Raw genomic sequence first — 15,317 nt, 5'->3', positions numbered from 1 at the left:
TTACAGTATTCTTTTCTTTACTTAGTTGAGTAGTTCTTGCTTTTTATAATATGGATTAGAACATTACTCACATAGAGCTTTTCACTTTATTCCAACTCTGTGAAACACATTAAGAGGCAAGAAATGTAAGTAAATAACTCTTGATGAGTTCAGCACAGCTGTTAACTGAAAGCCTGAAATCCAGGTGACTCTACCTCATAAAGCTGACTGAGAAAATCCAGCCAAGATGTGATAAATATAAAACATATTCTGGTTTAACAATTTTTTTGTTTACTTAATAATTTAATGTTTGGATGACTTTAGTATTAATCTACTGTCTGTAGAACAGTTTAAAATATTTAAGGTGTTTAAACTTTTGACTTCTACTGTACATCTTTACAGGTAAATTAATAATTAAACATTTATGTGTTTTTTAAACTATTTTCACTATTGCAAAATATATATATATTAATTTATTATTCTTTTTTTCTATTTTCTATTCAATAAAGGTTGTTTTTGGGGAGCAAAAAAATATAAAACTGTTTTTCTGAGAGATGTGAAATATACTCCTGTTCTAAATAACCTTAACAAAGTAATCAGAGTCTAGCATTTATTTATAGTTATCATTATATCTACAGGTGGTTTGATAAATCAAGATAAATCTGGAACCAAGCCTGGATCTTCAAACTAGTTTACCATTTCTTTCAGATTGATTCTATAAATTAGGTGTAAAATATGTTTTAAGTAGCCAGTAATGGACTGGATCCTATATCTTGTAGTTTTGGAACCACTGTGACCCTGATCCAGAAAAATGAATAAGGAGATGAATGGATCTTAATACTGACTGGGTTTAAATGTTCATTATTAATATCAAATAATTTAACCATTTATTTGCAAGTGATGCTTGTGGGGGCTCCATTGACTATGGAGTCACTTATATGCAACAATTAATGATCAATTTACATACTGCTATCCCATTACTTTTGTCATGTAAGTGTAAATAACAATAATGATAAACAATATTAGACTCACAAATGTAACAAAACTTTATTTAATAGAAGCTTTTTCTCTTTCTCTGATGTCATTATAACAGCTAATGTGGAATTCCATGTTTGTAAAAACAACATATGAACCCTGTTACAGTATAATTTTTCCCTTTAGTCCTTCACACAGCCGGTCACGCCACTGCGATACCACAGATAAATAAATTTTTTTCTGAGACGTCAGACACCCTCAAACACATCTAGTAGTCTTGTGTTTCATACATTTACGAAAACAATCAAATAAACACAAAATAAGACACAAAATCCACTCCTTCAGTACAAATACAGAAAGAAATTAATTCAAAGTATCATTTTTATAGTAGATTTCATTTGGTGTGTGTGTTCAAAACAGGCATGGAGCACAGAAATTAAGAAAATTTTAAAAAGTAACTCAGGAAATGAACTAGAAGAGTGAAGGAGTGAAAGATGAACTGGCTGATCAGGTGAGAAGAACTGAAAGAGTGAGTGGTAAAGGGTGGAACAGTCTTCACGGGCTGGATGTACAGTGCGCTCTGGACCATCAGAGCTCGTCGTGATAAAGAGGTTCATTGCTGGGTTGGATGAACACTCCCTCCATCACTTTCCAGTAGTTGTTGTGATTGGCAGAGTGCATTCCGTGGACCTCCCGCTGGCCTCTGATTGGATGGCCGTACTGCTCTCCGGTGATGCTGAGGAAGACGCTGGTGCCGACATGTTTGAACCGAACAGCATCTTCACGCTCCCAGTACGTACCACTGCACTGCACCGCCCACACGTCCAGATCATCACCCTCTCCGTTCTCCCCGAACGCACTGACCTCCTGCGTACAGTAAATAAACACAACATCGGTTTTAAACAGGGAAAATACACATGCATGAGCTATTTTTATTTATTTTATTTCTAATATTCTCCTATTTTTCTCCCAATCCATTCAGCTGCTTCTCAGCTGTAGATCCCCTATCACTAGGGATGCCACATCAAGGAGGGTGAAGATTAGCACACGTCTCCTCCGATACATGTGAAGTCAGTCTCCGCCTCTTTTTGAACAGCTGCTGATGCAACATTGCAGAGTAGCATCACAGCACTAACGCTCGGTGGAAAGTGCAGAGACTCGGTTCTGATACAGCAGCTCACAGACGCAGCCTTGTGCTGATCGACATTACTCTATGGGTCGCAAGGGGAAAGAGCACCATCTACCCACCCAGAGAGAACAAGGCCAATTGTGCTCTCTCAGGGCTCCAGCAGCTGATGGCCAGCTGCATGAGAAGGATTCAAACCAGCAATCTCCCAATCATAGTAGCAGCACCTTAGTTTGCTGAATCACTCAGTGCCCGAACGCACTTCTTTATTAGGGGTATATAAATGCTATTTGTAGATAATATACATATATATATATGTCTTCATTGTTTCTTCCAAAATCAAGTGTATTATAATCAACATGCTTTTGATGGCACTTTGCTATGATTAATAATATTTAATAGGTCACAGCTCAGCACTTATAATGATGGAAATAAGGATTTAAAAAAGAATGCCAGTGTCGCCCGAGGCTGAGGACAGGTGTGGTCAGATTTCAACCTTTTGTGTGTGTGTGTGTGTGTGTGTGTGTGTGTGTGGGATGGGTTAAAGAGAAACAGTCAAATTACCTGGTTGTTAGACAGCGGAGAGCTGAAGTGGTGCGAGTGGAGGTTGCGTCCTGTTTTCATGTGAGTGAATCGAATGGCCTGACCACACTTAATGGGAATTCCTCTCTGACACGTTTCATTTGGTTTCCCACGGATCCGCCAGTAACTGTTCGCATCATCCGCTGTGTCCACACCCGTTACCGACTGCTGCCCACTACCTGCAGGAGGAGTTACAGTGGAACACAACGTTAACAAACATGATCAATACATTTTCACTTAGAGATGTAATCAGTTTTGTTAAGAGCGGTTTAGACATTAATGACTGTGTGTTGAGTTTTTTTGAAGGCACATAAAAATTACAATATCATTCGAGTTGTACACCGACTACTTTACCCTGTATCAAAGTGTCATATCTTCAGTGTTTCCAATGAAAAGATCAATTTAAATATTTGCTAAAATGTGAGAAAAACTGAGGAGAGACTTTAATACTTAGAAACTTACTCTACAACTGAAATTATGTTCTGTTTATACACATATGGTATAAAATAAATAAATATACAGTATATAACATTTATAAAATACATAAAAACTGCAATGTACTGCAATTGTTTGAAATACAGTACCAGGTTGCACATGCCTTCTTATTCAAGGCTTTTTATATGTTGTTCCTACATTGTACATGAATAATGAAGTGATCCAGATTATCAGAATCATGTGGTAACTTAAGTGTTAATGAATCTATCCTGTGCAACAGAGGGAACTCTCTCTTTCTCGTTTCCTGGGGAGTCCTGATGAGTGCCAGTTTAATCATAATTTAATTGTTTTTAAAGGTCTTGTAATTGCATTGATTGACTGACCTTAATTTTTTCTTTACTTAGTTGAATAGTTCTTACCATAATATGGATTATAGATAGAACATTACTCAAATTGGAACATTCACAGTATATAGTATATGTAACTCTACCTCTTCACAACATTGCAACTGATGCTCTTAAACACTTTATTAAGAGACAAGAAATTCAGTAAGTAATTAACTCTTGAAGAGTTCAGCACAGCTGTTAACTGAAAGCCTGATTTCCAGGTGACTCTACCTCATAAAACTGACTAAGAAAATCCAGATATGTTCTACTTTGAGGGATCTAAAATACTGAACATATTGTAAATGTAAATAGAGTAAACACAATACTGTTGTAGGTCTATTGTTAGGCTGCTATTGGCTTCCAGGCCAATTACCCCAGCAGGCTGGTCCAACATTAACCCCAATATCTTTAAATTTTCCCATTGTATATATATATAATCAATGATGCTAGCACGTGCCTGTGCACTGGTCTACACCTGTCCACACCTGTCCAGCAGCAGCAGCAGCAGTGGAGCTGACCTACCTGAGCCGTATTTGACATCATGGGAGTGCAGCCGGACGTTGTGGCGCGTGTTCAGCAGCTTCACTAAAGATCCGCAGGTAACGTAGGCGGTGTCGGGCTCGCGGGCTTGACCCGTGCTAAACACCAGCAGCAGTAAGACCAGGTCTAAACACAGGCTGAGGGGTTTTAGCGGCTCCATGCTGCGGATTTACTAACGCAAAAGGAGAGTTTCTACATAACCGCTCACCCGCTACCATACACACAGCCGCATTCACACACCGGCCAGCTGCGGACCAATCGCGTCTCGACAAGTCCGAAAACACGGAAGCAGCGCGCACACACACGGAGGGCGCTGATTGGCTGAGGAAGGCGAAACGAGTCAACGTAAAATCCAGGGCGCGTCTTACACGGATATCCATACTGCATAACGAGTCACCCTCAAATCGCCCCCTAGATCTTTGATTCTACAAAGCCGATTTATGGAGAGCCTGCCCTCCTGTACATTTCAGAAAACTTGAATATAAGTTACTTTATTTCAGTTATTCATTTCAAAATGTGAAACTCATAAATTATATATATATATATATAACACACAGAGTGATCTATTTTAATCGTTTATTTATTTTATTGTTGATGATTACGGCTTACAGCCAGTAAAAACCTGAAAATCTGTCTTTATATATATAAATTAGAATATTATATACGACTGGTACTTTTGGCATTGTGGGCAGTGTGCCGAGTCCTGCTGAAAAATGAAATCCGCATCTCCATAAAAGTTGTCAGCAGAGGATAGCATGAAGGAAAACACTTTTGGGGGGAAACACTGCACAGACTTTAAACTTGATATAAAACAGTGAACCAACACCAGCAGATGACAGCAGATTTATGTCAAACCATCACTGATTGTAGAAACTTCACACTAGTCCTCAAGCAGCTTGGACTGGGTGTCTCTCCACTCTTCCTCCAGACTCTGCTCCCTTGATTTACAAATGAAATGTAAAATTTACTGATGATCAGTGATGGTTTGGAGAGTCATCTGCAGGTGTTGGTCCACTGTGATATATCAAGTCCAAAGTCAAATAATATAAAAATAGTGTATAACTATAGCTACTTATACAGGATATTCCTTTAACATGAGAAAACAGAATAATGGGTTTTGCTAAATATTATACATACTTCTAAAGGGGTTTAAAGATAACACCCAAAAGCCTGTGGGAAAGGCACATATTTGCCCACCTGTGTAACTCCAGGAATACAGTGAAATCTGGTTAAATCTCCAGATGAATGATAGCCTCTATGTGATACCTTTTCAAATGTGGATTACATAGACTAAAATAATGTTAAGGGGAAAAATTACATTTAAAAACGTAAACATTAGTTAAAGGACGTTTTGATTTAAAATAAAACCATAAAAGCTCGAAAATATAAAGTGTCAGCATCAGAAAACTAACCCTTTTTCTTTACAGTTGAGGGATGCTTGGTTATAATTATTATTATACATCTACTGCATTTATGAAGATTCCAACAAGTTCCAATAAGTAATAAAAATGTGTGGATAGTCAATATTATTATAATAATTATTTTAATTATATATTATTATTATACTTAGACAATATATTAAATATTATTAAATAGTATATTCAGGATTGTTGTTTAGCATTTTAAAACTTGAACTGTCCTCCATACTATCACTTATTTACATCAGGACCTTATTTAAATAAACATTTGCATACTCAAATAAATAACCTAACCTACTTGCTTTCTTAGAGCTCTGAGATCTGAGTCAATTCTAGGTATGACCGATAGGCGGCGCTGTATATAAGAGGAAGTCTATTTTAGGCGCCCTATATTGGGTTGGACATTTTGACGTCAAGCTTTTTCCCCACAAGATGCTCTGTGATTGGTTGGTTATATTACCCTCCTCTCAAACTTAATGATATTCACCAACTGCTGCTTGCCAGGATGAGAAACTAGCCAATCAGAGGGCAGGGGGCGGGGTTTATCTTGAAGTGGGTGGGGAAAAACAGGCAGTGGAGGACACTGCAGCTTATTACAGTGTGGCAAGTCAAGCTGGCGGCTCTAATGGCACAGATCTGGCTATAAAATGGGTGAGTTTTTTTTTTTTTGATCGATTGTGTCCGTATACAATCAAATACAGGGGGTGGTTTGGTGTGGGGAAGCTGGTCGATGGTAATGGAGGCGTGTATTTGGGATATCTGCTTATTAAACAGAGGAAATCGATCGATAACGTGTCGATTATGGAGATGTATGCTGGCAGAGGGCGTTTAATTGTATACTTTATTGGCTGTTCTGTGTAGTTGTAGCTTTCAGGAACAGGCTCAGAATCAGCTGACTGATAGAACATGCTGCTTAGACAGGCTGTCTGGATAAGTAAGGGATTTAACTACCTTAATCGTATTGATTAGTTTAATTCTTCATGCTGTTGTTTCATCTCAGTTTGATTCAGAGCTATAAACATATGCTGTATTATCTGTAACCAGCTCAGTCATCCACCAGTCATTCATTCAGTCATTTTTCATCGTGACTGGACGTTAAAGGAAACGATTGTATCATCAGTAGCTAGTTAAACTAACGTCACTGCGATTTACCCCTCAAGATATGATCAAAAAATACTCATATTTAAAATAGATAACTGCCACCTATGTACCACAAACATAAAAACAGCATCAAGATCAAAACCTCTGTAAAGTCTTAGTGGTTAACTAGCAAATTCACCTGGGTGGAGTTTTCATGTTCTGCTTGTGTGTGCCTGGGTTTCGTTTGGGGACTCCCACAGCTCAAAAACATGGACATCAGGTTAGATCAGTTTAAATACTCTAAATTGTCCTGATGTGTATATGGTGTGTATATGAATTTATGCCCAGATATGGATTGGTACCGGTGTTGTGCCGAATTCAGAACCCCCGCCAGGAAAAGTAGTATTTCTAAGAGAAGTTAAAGTGCTTTTCTCAAGAAGACAGTGTCGAGAGAGGGTGCTTTTCATGGCGGGGGTGCAGATTTCAGCACTTCAATGTTGCCAAATTCAGCACCCCCGCTAGGAAAAGCACTCCTTCAGAGTGACGTTACTCCAGCAGGTGACATTACTTTTTAAATTATTTCTTAGGAGTCAGCTTAGCCCTTAGTCACCTTTGTGCCCTCCTTCTCAGTGCCTAATGCAGTCCTCCAGGTGGACAGTCATTTCCAGTTGAGAGTATGCTGTGCGTGATTGGCTGCCGTAATGTTATACTATATTGATTGCATTACAATGCTGATTTTGCCACTGTGCGTGTATAATCATTAATTTCTCTATAAAACAACCTAAAAAAAAAAACTAATGTATCTGCGTTACTGGTTGTCATATGGTCATTATGTAACTGTTGGTGTTGATGGAGTCAGTCAGTAACAGCTGGTGTTCCTGCCGTTCAGCAGTGCCCAGTGAAAATGCCTCAGCCCAGAGTGAAGCTGGTGGTGACGGGAGATGATTTCGGGTACTGTGAGAGGAGGAACCGGGGGATTGTGGACTGCTTTCAGGCTGGAGGGATCTCCAACGTGTCGCTGCTGGTTAACGCAGTCTCAGCTGAAGATGCAGCCGAACTGGCCAAGAGGTAAAAACTCAAATCTCTATATTGCAGGTTAAACTATTTTTTAAAACTAATTTTTGCCAATTTTTATGTTTTTTTAACATTAAACTACCAGGCAAATTAGGGATGCACCGATGTGTGTATTCTGGGCCAATGCTGATATCTGATATTACACATGTAGCTACATATCTGCCGATGACTATATACACATTTATAATTTGCAGAGAGATTACACCCTGTATAACTTTAGAAACAAATGTAATATTTATTTGCTCTACATTTTAGCTTTTAACCTACTGTATCCAAACAGTAAAATGAAAGGGTTTCTCCTGATATTTTTTTTTCTGATTTTTTGGTTTCACATTTATTTATCTAAATATTTCTTCACCCTTTTTTTTAATTAATAGGTTAAATAAAATAAATTGAGTGAAACTAATAAAAATAAATAAAAAGGAGCTTAAATCATTGACTTTTAAAATAGCCCAGTCAGTGTCAGCCAATTGTAGTAACATGTCCAGCAGTGCTTGGTCCTTTTTCTGCGTACAGTACATACTTAAGCGAGTATCAGTTAAAAATATCTGCCAAATCGGCTGATACTGATGATTGTTATATTAAAAAAATGGGCATTTTAAGCTTAAATTCTGTTGTAAAACTATTGTAAAACACTCTATGGCTTTTTGCACAATCTATTGGTAGGGAGCTTATCAGGACACCTGGTTTAGACATCTGTCTCCTTTCCCACCACTGCTCTGAATGATTCTGTTTCAGCAAGTTCCTCTAGAATGTAGCATTTCAGTTTAAACCAGTGCGAAGGACTCTGCAGCTTAAGCTGGAGTTACAATACACAACGTTTAGCCCAATTTTAACCACATTTTCAGTTGTGGTGAGTTTGTGCTAGTTGGCTCTAGTCTGCAGGCTCTGGTGTAGATGGAGCTGACAGTCGTGTAGTGTATGAGCTGATGAGACGGTGTTGTAGCGTAATATGTCTAGTCAGTTTATAATCTGCTCACACTTTAAAAGTCTTTTAGTGTATCCAATGCTCTTAGTTTAGTTTTATTGTGTAAGTAAGTTGGTGACATGGGGGCTTAGTGGTTAGCGTGTTTGCCTCCCAGCGTTGGGGTCCTGGGTTCAAGTCCCTATCTGGGTGGAGTTTCCATATCTGCGGGGGTTTGCACTAAAAACTCTGGTTTCCTTCTACAGTCCAAAAACATGGAGAAAAGGGTAAACTTGGTAGTTTAAATTGGCCAGGAAAAAATAGTGTATGTGGTTGTAAGTGGATATGGATATGCATATTGATTGGCATCTCTGTGGTGGATTAACTTCTCAGTGCAGTTCTTCAGGTGGACGGTTGTTTCCGGTTGAGAGTATGCTGCGCTCAATTGGTTGCCGCTTCTCACCGGTGTGTGTTGGTTGTGTAATTTATTTAATGTAAGTGTAAAAGTCCCTGAGTTATGTACTGTAAGTAATATATAAAGACACTATATAAGTGTAAATGTAAGTAAGTAAGATAAGGATTTCCACTTTTCTAAGAATGTTTCTATTATGAAACCTAAAGTTCACAAATTTTCTTTGCTCTTACATCTCCCAAATCTTGTTACAGTACCTGCAAGATTTAGTTTGTACTGGAATGTGGTTCTTTTATCACCCACATTAATAATACAATTGTCTCCTGTTACTCTGCATTCTTCCCTCCAGGCATCACATTCCTATTGGACTCCATGCCAACCTCTCAGAGGGTGCCCCTGTGTGTCAGGAGCTGAAGAGATCCACACTCCTCAACAAAGATGGCTTCTTTCATGGCAAAATGGGCTTCAGAGAGGTTTTACAGAGCGGACAGATGAACATGGCAGAGGTATGAGTTACAGGCTGATGCGCAGATACACAAACATACTGTGCAAACACAGAGAGATGCTGTTTTGACAAAGATCATATCAGTTCAGATGAACTGGATAAGATTCGGTGTCACCTAGCAGGTTATAAAGTCCAGCTGGGCGTTCACACAGAAAACAAAGGTACACATTGTGGGATGAGTGATTTACGCACGTTCGGTTCTCAGTACGCCGCTGTACTGTTGGTTTACCTGGTTATGACAGAAGATCAAAGTTACTAACAAACATTACATCAGAGGGGAAGATGTAAAGCTGGATTTACACAAGTGACTAACTCAAATACAGCACAGAATTTACTATTGCTCAAGGGATGCTGTGTGTGACTTTCCTATTTCCCAGATTCGGCACTATTTGTCCAAATGTTTATGGACGCCCTTTCTGATTATCTCAATCAGTTCATTTAAGTTGCACCCTTTATTGACCTTAAACTCACCTTCAAGATGAACACTGCCTTGCTAAAAAAACACTTAATGTAAAGATGCTTGACTGGCCAAGCATGTCTTCTGTCCTAAACCATATTGAGCATCTGTGGGTCATCCTCAGACAGAAGGCAGATTAGCGCAAAGGTCTCTAACGTCCTCCAGCTCTGTGATGTCTTCATGGAGGAGTGGTGAAGGATTCCAGTGGGAACCTGTGAAGCTCTAGTGAATGCCGTTCCCAAAAGGGTTAAGGCAGTGCAGCAAAATATTGGTGGCCACACAAAATATTGACACTTTGGGCACAACTTGGCCATTTTCACTTAGGGTTGTACTCACTTTGGTTGCCAGTGGTTTAAATATTAAAGGAGAACTAAAATATGATAAAGTACTTATCTTTGTTGAATAGCTCACCACTGCTCTCCTACAGCTTTCTGAGATCCATTCAATTTTGTGTTTTTTGCGCAGCACTCTTTACAATGGCTGCTTAGAGGTATCCACTTGCTCCTGCAGATAAATCGCTTTATAAACAATTATTCAGGCTCAAAGTAGCTCCACACCTTATTGCTAGAATCTGGAGAGCTCTGACATTTAAAAGGAGACATTAAGAACTTTAAAAGTGCACAAGAAGCTTATTAAAACCACTGTTTACAACCCATAACGTATCCTAATCTCTAGGCGCCAAGTCATGATCAGTACAGTGATGGCGGCGCCCAGAGCTGAAGCTAACACTATGGGTTGTAAACAGTGGTTTTAATAAGCTTCTTCTGCACTTTTTAAGTTATTAATGAATTAATGCCTCATTTTAAATGTCAGAGATTTCCAGATTCTAGCAATAAGGGGTGGAGCTACTCTGAGCCTGGATAACAGTGTAAAAAGTGATTTATAGGGGCTAAATATGCCCTGAAGTGGCTGTTGTAAAGAGTGCTGGGGAAAAAGCACACAATTTCTGGATCTCAGTAAGCTGTAGGAGAGAGGAGGTGTGCTATTCAACAAAGGTAAGTACTTTTTATCTTGTTTTACTACAACAAAAGTCTATTTTACACCGGAGTTCTCCTTTAATGGCTGTGTGTTGAGTTATTTTGAGGGCACAGCAAAAAACACTGTAATAAAAGATGTACACTGACAAAATATCCTATCTTCAGTGTTGTCCCATGAAAATATATAATATGATATTTACAATCAGTCCTTGATCAGAACTCTTGATTTGGAAACTAAAGCCAAGCAAAAATAATTTTGCATTCACTTATATACCATTAAAACTCATTGTTTCCTCTGATTTGATTGACAGGTGGAGGCGGAGCTTAGGGCTCAGGTTAAGCGTTTTTGCGAGCTCACTGGTCACCTGCCCAGTCACATGGATGGCCACCAGCATGTCCACGTGTTGCCAGGTAACAGCAAGCAGGGCCAAGGTGCATCTTAACAGCACCTGCCAGAGATAACGTCTTGCTATAAAATTTGCTTAAATATGAAAAATCAGATTAAATACAGATCCTGGTAAATGTGTTCCTCAGCTCTAAATGTTGCTCTTTTTGTTTTATTTTTTTGCAGAGGTGCGAGATGTTTTTGCACAGGTTCTCTCGGACTTCGGGATCTCGTACACTCGCGTCCCGGTGGAGCCTGGCCTGCACTCCTGTACTTTTCTACCTCCCCATCTCAGAGACTTCTACCTGCAGGTGGAGAAAGATGCCCTCCAGTCTGTGGAGGTCTTCCATCGGCATGGCATCAGGTGTGTGGGGCTACAGGGTGACATTATTAAAATTGCAAGCTGTGTAACCGGGATTCGAACCAGCAATTGACCGATCATAGTGGCAGCACTTTAGACCCAATGAACCACTTCTGACACCAATCTTTACATGTACACTAATTAGTAAAAATCTGTTATACTGTATTTTTAAAAATCTGTATAGTATTGCAAAAACTAAATTTACTGATACAACACTGAAATTGTCTGAAGCCCTATTCGGATGGGATTAGTTTCTCAGGAGGACAGCTGTGAAAAATATCTCGCACTTCTGCTCAGTGATAATTCTCTTGTATCCAGACTGCAAATAAAAAAACAGTAGGACCAGTGAGTTTTTTTGGCTTTCTCGGTCACGTGAAATTGTGTTCAGTAGCTCCTCCATTTCCTTTTGCTGTTGTGTTTACGTGGATCTCCATGGAAACACGCACCTAACGTGTAATAACGATGTGTAGCAGTGGACAAATAGCTAGTTTATTCAATGCAAGGTGATAAAACTCAGAGGTTTGGATCCGGACGGGACTTAAATTACCAGAGGACTACCAAAAGAGTTCAGCGAAAAACTGTAGATAATTAAGCCTGTAATTTTTTTCAGAGGACCTCTGACAATAACACATGCATGGTTGTTCCGGACGGGAATAAAATCACATAGGACCCCCATAAAAGAGAAAATTACCCCAGAACCCCCTGAGAAACTAATCCAGCTGAATGATTGAATGTCCTGCTCTTACGGTGTCCAGCAGTAACACTCAAGTTCAGACTTCCAGCTCCAACCTGGTTAGAGAGCTTTGTTTGGTTTCTCTTTCTCTGTTTCTCTCTTCCTCTGTTTCTCTCTTCCTCTCTCTTCCTCTCTCTCTCTCTCTCTCAAGCTGAGACATTTACAATCCAATTTATCATGCATTCTTTATTCCAGCAACTGACGTTGATTTTATCTCCCCTTAAACATACAAGTATATACTATTATTTTAATTGACACCACTAATATACATATAATTGCATTTTACATTTCTTACATTCATTCTTTTATTTACATTGAAATATCCACTATAAAATTTTGCGTCTAAAGAAGAACAAATGCGATTAATCGCCTTTAATCACAGCATTTTGTTGTGATTTAATATATATCTATCTGCAGATGGCCAGACGTCTACTTGGGTCTGAGCACGATGGGCCAGAACATGTCCCTCACCAACCTCAAACGAGCGCTGGGCTTCGCTCTGGAGGCGCGGACATCCTCAACAGCACAGTCGGATAACATCTGCGCCACAGACTCCAATCAGCCAATCACAGTGGAGCTGATGGTGCATCCCGGATACCCGAGTCACCCTCTGCAGGGCGGCTGCGGCGAGGGGCCGGACGACTTCTCGCAGTCCTCGGACCGCCTGCACGAGCTGAACACGCTGAGGGACCCGGCGCTGCTCGGATACTATAAGCAGCAGGGAATCCTCCTCTGTGCCTTCAACCACTTAAACACTTAACATCCACTGCAGTGGGTCCACAGGTGCTGCCGCTCCCCGCGGGCTTTTTAAAGAGACCAGGAATGTAACACCTGTCTTCACTAACGAGGGTTTCCCAGAATCCTCAAGGCATCAATTAGCCAGAAGGTAAATGAGATGTTTGTATCATCTTGTGTTGAAGAGCGTTAGTATTGTGTTTAGGCTCGGATCCGATGTTGCAGATGGGGACTGATCCGGGATCTGTGGTTAGAGGCGACATCAGCACTCATTGTTTTTATTATTGTTTTGTTCACTGTGTAACAGAAGGGCGTGTCCTCTCTTAGGTTACGTTCACACAGCTGCATGTAAAAAGTGGCCTAAATTATGTTTTTTTTTTTTTTTTTAAACCAAATTTGATGCTGTTTTTTAGCTGTTCACACTCTTTCTTACATTTTTAATGTTTTTTAATGCGACTCTTTTCACATTTTAGTCTATTCTATGTACAGTTCACACGCTCAAAAAAGAAAAGCAGCGCTTCACGTGAAGTTTCGGTTTCATTTTCTTTAGCATCACAGACCATTTTAAATTTTGTGTGCAAATTAAATGCAAACCACATTTTGAGGTTGTTTGAAAGAAGCATTAACAATTGGATTGGTATAGATAAGTCAGTACAGGTCAGTGTAACGTTAATTAATAGGCTAAATGCAAAAATATAAAATTGGATGTAAAAACTCATTATTTCATTTTTTTATGTAGTGTACAACAAATACGTTTTCATCCATTTTTCCAATTTCATTTTTTTCATCTCTGCCCCTCTCTATCGTAATTTCAGTAAAAAAATAAAACAAAAAAAATCTTTGATTTTCTGATTTTTAAATTTTTGCATTTTGCAAATTGGATAATAACATCAGATGTGTTACAAGACACACACACTGACAAATCTGAGTGTTACCACAAATTGGATTTTTGTATCAGATGTCAGATGTTCAATCTCACATATATTGATGTGACCCAATTTAAATTGAAAAAAGTATATAAGATCGGATTTAATTAGGGACACTTTTACCTGCTGTGTGAACGTAGCTTTAGTCAGGAGTCAAGCTTCCAAAAATTCTCTTCATTATAACATGAAGGTTTTTTATTATTATTATAATTATTATTTTTTTTTTTTAGCAAACTGCCTCAATAGAAAAACAAATAAACACTCAAAAGAGTGTGACGGTTCTTTTATATATTTATATTATTATTATTATTATTATTATTATTTCTTAATAAAAGCCATTACTGGAAATTTGAATGATGTTTAAACAAACCAGGCCAGTTTCCATCACTTGGGACTGGGTCTGATTTGTGATCATGTTGCACATGTAGATTTCAGTGAATAACTGAGCGTGTAGCAATTACTCTATATTTTTAAAACAATATGTACTGTATATTTTTATTACACATAACAAATGTATTTATGATATCCTAATTGTAAAATAATTTGAATTAAAGTCTTTTCTTTTATTGCACATGAATATTTGGTTTGGTGTATTTAATTGTCTATGAGGTTAAATGTTAGTATGTGTGTTTATATGCATTTAGAAATCTGTTTATAATCAGATTAGAGAACATTATTTAAGTACTTATGTAAACAGTTTACTCTGATCTCCTAGATTAGAATAAGGTCTAGAAATCTGCTCAGACATACCTCCTCTTCTCATTCAATATGTTTTCTTGCTTTTTATTATGATTTTTTACATTGTAAATTTAATATTAAAAACTATATTAAAGCTATACAGAAACACATGCTGAATTATTAAATTGTTAAATCAGAATATGTTTTATACTTTAGATTCTTCTAGAAGTATCACATTTATCTTTGAGGAGTTCCTGGAGGTGCTGAACAATAGTTGCTGCTTTTCCTTCAAGCTGTGAAGCTTCAGCTCATCCCAATTAAATCACCTCAAATCACCATCTCAGTTCATCAGGTTATGATCAGGGGATTAATGTGGAGGACTAACACTTTTTATACTGTTTACTACGTAAATTTATATGTATGCTTTAGAAGTTTTCATGTCGTTGGTATTAATTTACAATGTAGAAAATAAATTAAAAACAATAAATGAGAATGTGTTGAATACTGTATGCAGGAAATTTGAGTATACACAACTTTGACACTATTATCTATACTACACACTCAAAAACTAGAAAGTACTAATTATGACCGATATTAAGTAATTAGGATACATTCTTCATTCATCTGTGTTCAGGAAACGGAAATCGTT

General features: G+C 38.3%; 2 protein-coding genes across 3 annotated transcripts; one reads left to right on the top strand and one right to left on the bottom strand.

The window, feature by feature from the left end:
• Positions 1-1,001: 1,001 nt before the first annotated feature.
• Positions 1,002-4,325, bottom strand: sdf2l1 (stromal cell-derived factor 2-like 1). Its single transcript, XM_007229419.3, has 3 exons — positions 4,006-4,325; positions 2,645-2,841; positions 1,002-1,821 (listed from the first exon to the last, which is right to left on the bottom strand). The coding sequence occupies exons 1-3, from the start codon at positions 4,181-4,183 to the stop codon at positions 1,543-1,545; spliced, it is 654 nt and encodes a 217-aa protein (XP_007229481.1). The 5' UTR covers positions 4,184-4,325; the 3' UTR covers positions 1,002-1,542.
• Positions 4,326-5,987: 1,662 nt separating this feature from the next.
• Positions 5,988-14,567, top strand: ydjc (YdjC chitooligosaccharide deacetylase homolog). Of its 2 annotated transcripts, none has more exons than XM_007229421.4 (6): positions 5,988-6,092; positions 7,411-7,589; positions 9,261-9,417; positions 11,162-11,261; positions 11,422-11,599; positions 12,747-14,567. In XM_007229421.4, exons 2-6 carry the CDS (start codon positions 7,426-7,428, stop codon positions 13,087-13,089), a joined length of 942 nt encoding a protein of 313 aa, XP_007229483.2. In that variant the 5' UTR covers positions 5,988-6,092; positions 7,411-7,425; the 3' UTR covers positions 13,090-14,567. The 2 variants fall into 2 exon arrangements, with proteins under 2 accessions (XP_007229483.2, XP_007229482.2); XM_007229420.4 differs by having other exon boundaries at positions 5,990-6,092; positions 7,414-7,589.
• The last annotated feature ends 750 nt before the right edge of the window (positions 14,568-15,317 follow it).

The sequence above is a fragment of the Astyanax mexicanus genome, chromosome 22 (assembly GCF_023375975.1).
Source record: "Astyanax mexicanus isolate ESR-SI-001 chromosome 22, AstMex3_surface, whole genome shotgun sequence".
NCBI lineage: Eukaryota > Metazoa > Chordata > Actinopteri > Characiformes > Acestrorhamphidae > Astyanax > Astyanax mexicanus.
Note: the sequence above shows the minus strand (reverse complement) of the source record. Positions and strands in the feature narration are given on the sequence as shown.